Below are 6,967 nucleotides of genomic sequence, written 5' to 3' on the forward strand. Positions count from 1 at the left end.
TGGGGGAGACCTGGATTGAATCCTTGGGTTGGAAAGATCCCCTGGAGAAGGGAAAGGCTACCCACTCCAGTATTCTGGCCTGGAGAATTCTATGGACTATCTAGTCCATGGGGTTGCAAACAGTTGGACAGGACTGAGTGACTTGCAATGTCACCTGGAATTTAACATGTATGACTGTGACTTCTCTTTCCTTGATGATAATAAAAATCTGCAAGGATCACTGAAGGGAGATAACTACCTGTAAGAACTAGGAAATATCAAGAAGAGTCTGTGTAGGCTATGGTCTGAATGTTTGTGTCCGCCCCCTCCCCTCCTCAACATTCACAGGTTGAAAACCTAGTCTGGAGAGGAGGGTGCTAGGAGGTGGTGTTATTGGGAGGGTCTTAGGTCAGGAGGGTAGATTCCTCATGATTGGACTTAGTGTTTTGTTCTAAATGAGTGTGAGGGCACAGTTAGAAGTTGGCATTCTGCAATCTCAGAGAGGACTCTCCCCCAAACCCGACCATGATCGTGGACTTCCAGCATCCAGAACTGTGAGGAATAAATGTCTGTTGTTTTTAAGCCACTCAGACTCTCTCTCTCTGTTTAAAATAGCAGTCCAAAGAGAGGAAGGCAGTGTCTAAACAAACCAGCAAACAGACACACACAAGCTCAAAATAAAGAGTGGGTTTTCCCTTTGCTATGAATCCATTTTCTACTGAAAACTGCCAGTCATTTTACGATTCTCACAGATGACCAATACATCAAGATAACTAAACACATTTTAAAGGATGTTTTAAAGTGGTACAACTTTATTTAAACTATGTGCTGGAGTAAACATGAAATTTCTGAAAACTCTGATTCCTTTGAAATACCCCTTCAGATCCAAGTGTCCAGGTCCTTTTTTGCCAGGTGATCTGCAAGAAGGTCACGCAGTCACCGCCTCGGGCCAGCGCCTGCAGAGTAGGTACAGCAGGAATAGGGCACCCAGCAGGGCCGCCAGGCCCAGCTTATACCGGATTCCCGGCGCTGGCTTGGGCCACCACCACAGCCCGGCCAGGGGCCACGTCGGCGCGCGGGCGGCCAGTCGCTCTGCCACCCTGCGCAGCCTCTCCTCGGGGCTCAGCCCGCCCAGGGTCTGCGCCAGGCGGTACACGTCGTTGGTGTAGGGGGCGCCGCCGTGGTCCCTCACCAGCTCCTCCACCAGCCTCATCAGCTCCCGGACCTGCGCCTCCCGCTCCCCGTCGGCCGCTTGGTTGTTGAAGGCGCAGCAGCGGCCCCCGCACTCGGCCACCAGCTCCCGGAGCGCGCGGTTGTCGGTGTCGCGCACGTACTGCTGCAGCGAGCCCCCCTCCAGGTCCTCCCTGCGGGTGAAGACCACGACGGCGCGCGCCGCGATGCCCGCCCCGAAGAGCGCCTTCACCCCGCGCCAGGCCCGCAGGTCCTGGGCGGTGAAGCGGCCGAGCTGGGTCACCAGGAGCACGGCGTGGGGCCCCGGGGCCGACAGCAGGTAGCAGCGGCCTCTCTCCTCGAAGCCCGGGTCTGCCTGGGCGACCTCGGGGCTGAAGAGGTCGGGGGTGTCGAGGACTTCCACGTCCCACGAGGCCCAGCGGCAGCTCCCCGTGGCGCAGGCGCTGGTCACCGCCGTGGCCGCGAGCCTGGAGAGGAAGTGCTTCCGCTGGAGGATGCTGTTGCCCGTGGCGCTCTTCCCGGTCCCTGACCTCCCGGCCAGGAGGAGGCGCAGCCTGCGCTCCTGCAGGGCGGACCTGAACTCCTGGAAACCTGTGGGCACCGGTGGTCTGTAAGCTTCGGAACCTGAGAGCAACATGTCTCGGTCCCAGGGTCTCCTGGATGCCTTGCGAGCAAAGGAGAACAGAGCGCTTCCACGGTTGTGTTTGGGGCCAGGCCTTTACTGAGTGACCTGGTGTGAGATCTGGGCACTCCAAGGGGTCTCTACCCGTCTGTTTCTCTGGTCTTTGGCGTCACACGTGCACCTGTCCAGCAGCTGCTGAACGTCTCTCTAGAGGATGCCCCTTTGTAATACAGGCCATTACTTCGTCTGATATGATCTGTCATCCAGGCTGTGCAGAGCTGGTCCCCAATGTCAATTTCTGTCTTATTTTCCCTGATACTGTCCCACTGGAGAAAGAGGTGGGGCAGTGGGCCCAGCAAGGAGGGCTATCTAGAGTCCCAAGGCCGGGGTTTGAATCATAGACCTGTCCTCTACCAGCCTTGTAACCCTGGGGAGCTGCTTAATCTAAGTGGTAAACACAAACGCAATCAATACTGTAGCACTGTCCTCATAGGACACTGTCAGAAAATAAGATGAGATCAACTCTCTTCCTTCCCTTCCTGCCTCCCTCCTCCTCTCTTGTCTCTTAAACGTGCGGCCTAATAAGACACTTGTGTAGCCCTCCATCCTTGTTCCCTAACACCTTCTACCTGGTGAACCATGTTCCCTCTAATACACGACTTGATGCCCTCTACATCCACTTCTGTTTATTCATTTTATTTTGGAAACAGAGATACAGGTTAGTCAAAGAAGTTGATATCTCACAGCAGGGTGGGGACAAAGATCCAGGTGAAGTGCCAGCCCCAGGGCTCTTGCTGCTTCACACCAGCATCAAGTCACCTCTCGGCTTCTCTTGTTTAGTCTTGAATTAGCCCATCCCCCTACCATCCAGGGTTCACACTTGGGGGCAAATACGCATTGTGAGACATGTTCTTACCATAGGCATTTTCTTCATCTCTTGCCACCTTCCGTCCTCCCATGATTACCTGAAAGAGTCCCAGACACAATTTGTTCATTCACTCTTTCATCAAATAGGTGTATCTGCCTACAGAGTGTCAGGCCAGGTCTAAAATGCTGGTGACCCTACAGTGAGAAGGTCGTAGTTCCTGCCTTCCCTGGGGGCATTGGAAAGAGATTGGAGGAAATGTTCAGCAAAGACATTTGGAGGAGCCTAGTCTGGGGTTGGGATGATGCTGGGAGAACACCTGGTAAGCTTGGCTTTGTCTTCTCAGGGCCGCCAAATGCAGAGAGCAGAGGGGAGATGATAACATTTACTCCGTGTCAAGATGAGCCCCTTAGCTGGTCTGGAAATCAGTAGGGCTTATTGTAGGGGCTGTAAGATACTGAGACCCTGGTCTTGAAGAGCATGTACAGCTTGCTTGCCCTCAGTCCCAGTGCAGAGGCAGTAGATTGAACACTGCTTGGTGCTCTGGCCAGCCTGCCAGGACTGCCCCCAGAGCACCTCCCAGCGCCCAGGATCCTACTCCATCCACTACTGCTCAGAGGCCACCACTGCCAGTGGGTAGGTGAGCACCAGGGAAGGAGCAGAGAAAGCTCTGTGGTCTGGCTCCAACTCTTTGGTTCCCCATCCTGCCTTGATGTGTACCCCTTGGTACTGAAAAAATGAAACCAGCTCAGAAGTGAGGCCCCAAGCCCTCAGGCCCTGGCTATGCCCCCAGACAAGGTGAAGACAGTCATCAATCTGGGGGAAGATTAAGCTCCCTTAAGACTCCCACTCCTGCCACTTGGCTTTCGACTCCTCCCACAATAGGGTGGCAACTGGTATGGAGCCTAGGAGAAGCCCTGGCTGTAGCCCCTCCGACTCCAGCCCTGCCTCCCACCACTGTGGTGGCTGCCAGCACACCCTGGGAGAAGACGCAGTCACCACTCACTTCCGGTCCAGCTCTCCCACCAAAGCCACCAGGCACATGCACACTGCAAAGGGACACTTCCACGAAGGACATGCCTTCAAGACAGGGTAGGTGACCGTTCACCTAACTTCATGCCAGCAGACTGAGGAAGTTAAAGAAAATGAGAAAACAGAGGCATACATTTTAAATGAAAGAACGAGAAAACAGAGACAGATAATTTGCTTGCCAAAGAGTCCAAGGCAACAGTAGTAAAAATGCTAACTGAACTTGAGGAAACAACAGCTGAACACAGTGGAAACTTCAGCAAAGAACTAGAAAATATAAAAACCAGTCAGAGCTGACAATTATGATAACGGAAATGAAAAACGTGCTAGAAGGAATTCAAGCCAGCTGAGGTGACAGAGAAGAACACGTAAGACAGAAGAATGGAAATCACCTAACCAGAACAGCAAAAAGGAAAACACGTTTAAACAATGGATGATAGTTTACGGGTCCTCTGGGACAACATCAAGTGTACTAACATTCATGTTATAGGAAGAGACGAGAGAGAAGTGGGTCAAAATGTGTTTGGTGAAATTATAATTGAATAATTTCCTAATTTGAGGAAGAAAACAGATATTCTGGTACAAGAGGCACGGGGCACCGCTGTCAGAATGGCTGTCATCAGAACACAAGAAATAACACGTGTTGGCGAGGATGTAGAGAAAAGGGAGCCCTAGTGCCCTGAGTGGGAATGTCAGTTGCTACAGTAATGGCAGAAAACAGTATGGTGGGTCCTTGAAAAATTTAAAATAGAACTTGCATATGATCTAGCAGTTTTATCTCTGGGTATATATCCAAAGGAAACGAAAACACTAATTCAGAAAGATGTATGCTCTCCAATATTCATAGCAGCATTATTGATAATAACCAAGATAGGAAAGCAACCTAAATGTCCATCAATAGATGATTGGGTAAAGTAGGTGTTTTATATATACACATATACAGGACTCAGGTTAGCTTTACCGCCCGTTTCAAAGTCTGCCTCTTCACGTCGCCACCTGGTTCTTACAGATAACAGTGTTCTCCCCCATTGGCTCCAACAACAAAGGAAAAGCAAAGAGAGAGACTGGCTCAATAACCCGTCTCAAAGAGCTCAGAGGGCAGTTTTGTCCAGAACTCAAGCCAAAACTGTTTGCATTTCTGCAGTATCTCTCCTGCACCCCCCCACCCTCCAAAGCTTTCAGTAAAGTTTGTCCCAGGGGCAAATCCTTTGATGTGATTAGTTATTTTGTGTCTAGAAATCAACAGGCTCCCTTAATTGACACCAGAAGTGACATGAAGAAAGAGCTACAAGATTCACAACCAGGAGAAAGACTTTACCTGAAGCAAGATGTCCCCGTCAATGGTGGAAATGAGAAAGTGTGCTACAGGGAATCCACAAAACTTTTGGGTATGCCCTTTGGAACTTCCTGCAAAGTTTGGAATGGAATTTGGAAAGTTCTTCTGAGGTTCTTAACAGCTAAAATCTGGGGTTACAAAGGTATGCAGTTATTGGAAAAAATAAAACTTGTACAATCCTTTCTTTTAAAACTTCAAGGGGTCGAGATTTATTTAGCTAGTCCAATACTCATTGAACCTGGCATCTTTTGGAATTATTTAGGAGATTGTTAAACATGTATGTATTTTTATCTTTTGCAATACTTTTTATTTTCTATAGTTCCTTTGATCTTACTGTCCATGTGCAATGCACATTTTTATGTAGCTGCAATGCTATCACATACACTATTCACAGTCTGTGTTTTTTCTTAATATTATACACACCTGCCATATTGCTCCAATTTTTATTTTATGGCTGCAGAAATGCCATTGTGGTGATTCACAATATATAAAAATGTGTATTTCTTAGATTTATATTCCTATATCTGTACTTAAAAATAGTAAGTTCCCCTCCATGCCAAATTATTTTTAATCATTCAGCCCATGACTTGTTTTTGAATCAGTTATCCTAGTCCCACACCTTCAGTACACAGTTGGGATGAGGAAATTAACATGGTACAGCAGCCCACAAAGCCCAGCTTGACTTGGGGAGAAGATATTCAAGAGTCCCTGTAGGGCAAGGGGTGAGGACCAAGTTCATAACCTTAGTTGTTTCCTGCACTATTGTGGATAGTGCTAAGGAGAGTGGAGGTTTTAGGAGAATTACAGAGTTTTCACTTTGTAACTTGTTCTGAGGTTAGCTTTCCTTGTAAGTCCCCAGGAGTACCTTTTGCCTTTGCTGAACATGCTTTTGGGGGGTGTTTGTTGACTTTGAAAATGTGTTTTGGTGTCTGCAGTAGTCCTAGCAATCGCCTTTCTTTTTTACCAGGGGACTAGGGAAGGAGAGGGGCTTCCCAGGTGGCTCAGTGGTAAGAATCTTGCTGCAAATGCAGGAGACACAAAAGATGTGGGCTTGATTCCTGGGTCAGGAGGATCCCCTGAAGTAGGAAATGGCAACCCACTCCAGTACTCCTGCCTGGAAAATTTCATAGATGGAGGAGCCTGGTGGGCTACAGTCCATGGGGTTGCAAAGAGTCGGACATGACTGTGTGGCTTCACTTTCACTTTCAAGAGTATGTGCATCACGTAGCATCACTGATTCAAGGGACGTGAATTTTGAGCAAACTCCGGGAGATAGTGGAGGACAGAGGAGACTGGTGGGCTACAGTCCAGGGGCTGCAAAGAGTTAGACACGACTGAATGACTAAACAACAACAGGAGCATGTGCAACAAGAGCTGGAGAGTGATGCTTACCACTTCTGAACTTACTCTATTTGACACGCAAAACATCCTTACTAACCTACACATGTGAAGTTACTGTCTCTAGGTCTTGCTTCCCTTTCTCATACTTACTAGAATGCACATGCTCGCTAGTCAGTTTCACATGGGCTCTTCCTGTTGCCCACAGGTCCTACTCCCAGACTGACTCCCTTCCCCTTACACTCACCTTTCCTGCAGAATTGGTGACAGGCTCTAACGTTAGATCCAAGAAGCTCCTGATCTGCTGCCTGCCCTTGGCTGTGGGTGCAGTGACTGGTTTCCTCCCCACCAACGAGGAAGTCTCTGTGCCACTCCAAGCTCAAGAAGCTCAGGGAGGGGAGGGCCCAGAGGTGATGACTTAAAGAGACAGCAACATTAACCAGTGAACTGATGGGTATGCAGTCACTGCATATCCTATCCTTTGCTGATTCCCTGGTAGCTCAGCTGGTAAAGAATCTGCCTGCAATGCAGGAGATCCTGGGTCAGGAAGATACCCTGGAGAAGAGATAAGCTACCCACTCCAGTCTTCTTGAGCTTCCCTGGTTAG

The 6,967-nt window shown here is 49.2% G+C and overlaps 1 protein-coding gene across 3 annotated transcripts; it reads right to left on the reverse strand.

Moving 5' to 3' along the window:
- Positions 1–769: 769 nt before the first annotated feature.
- On the reverse strand, positions 770–6,695 carry LOC105615175 (GTPase IMAP family member 1-like). 3 transcript variants are annotated; one of them, XM_060414907.1, is made up of 5 exons: positions 6,608–6,695; positions 5,005–5,093; positions 3,664–3,784; positions 2,709–2,757; positions 770–1,761 (listed from the first exon to the last, which is right to left on the reverse strand). In XM_060414907.1, exons 3-5 carry the CDS (start codon positions 3,733–3,735, stop codon positions 908–910), a joined length of 975 nt encoding a protein of 324 aa, XP_060270890.1. In that variant the 5' UTR covers positions 3,736–3,784; positions 5,005–5,093; positions 6,608–6,695; the 3' UTR covers positions 770–907. The 3 variants fall into 3 exon arrangements, with proteins under 3 accessions (XP_060270890.1, XP_042105186.1, XP_027824792.1); XM_042249252.1 differs by lacking the exon at positions 3,664–3,784; XM_027968991.2 differs by lacking the exons at positions 3,664–3,784; positions 5,005–5,093.
- Positions 6,696–6,967: the final 272 nt, after the last annotated feature.

The sequence above is a fragment of the Ovis aries genome, chromosome 4 (assembly GCF_016772045.2).
Source record: "Ovis aries strain OAR_USU_Benz2616 breed Rambouillet chromosome 4, ARS-UI_Ramb_v3.0, whole genome shotgun sequence".
Classification (NCBI taxonomy): domain Eukaryota; kingdom Metazoa; phylum Chordata; class Mammalia; order Artiodactyla; family Bovidae; genus Ovis; species Ovis aries.

Coding starts and splice junctions, on each gene's coding strand:
- LOC105615175 (XM_060414907.1), bottom strand. CDS start 3,735: ATGTCCTTCGTGGAAGTGTCCCTTTGCAGTGTGCATGTGCCTGGTGGC. Junction 2,758..3,663: donor GTGGGAGAGCTGGACCGGAA/GTGAGTGGTGAC, acceptor GGACTCTTTCAG/GTAATCATGGGAGGACGGAA. Junction 1,762..2,708: donor AGATGAAGAAAATGCCTATG/GTAAGAACATGT, acceptor CGGTGCCCACAG/GTTTCCAGGAGTTCAGGTCC.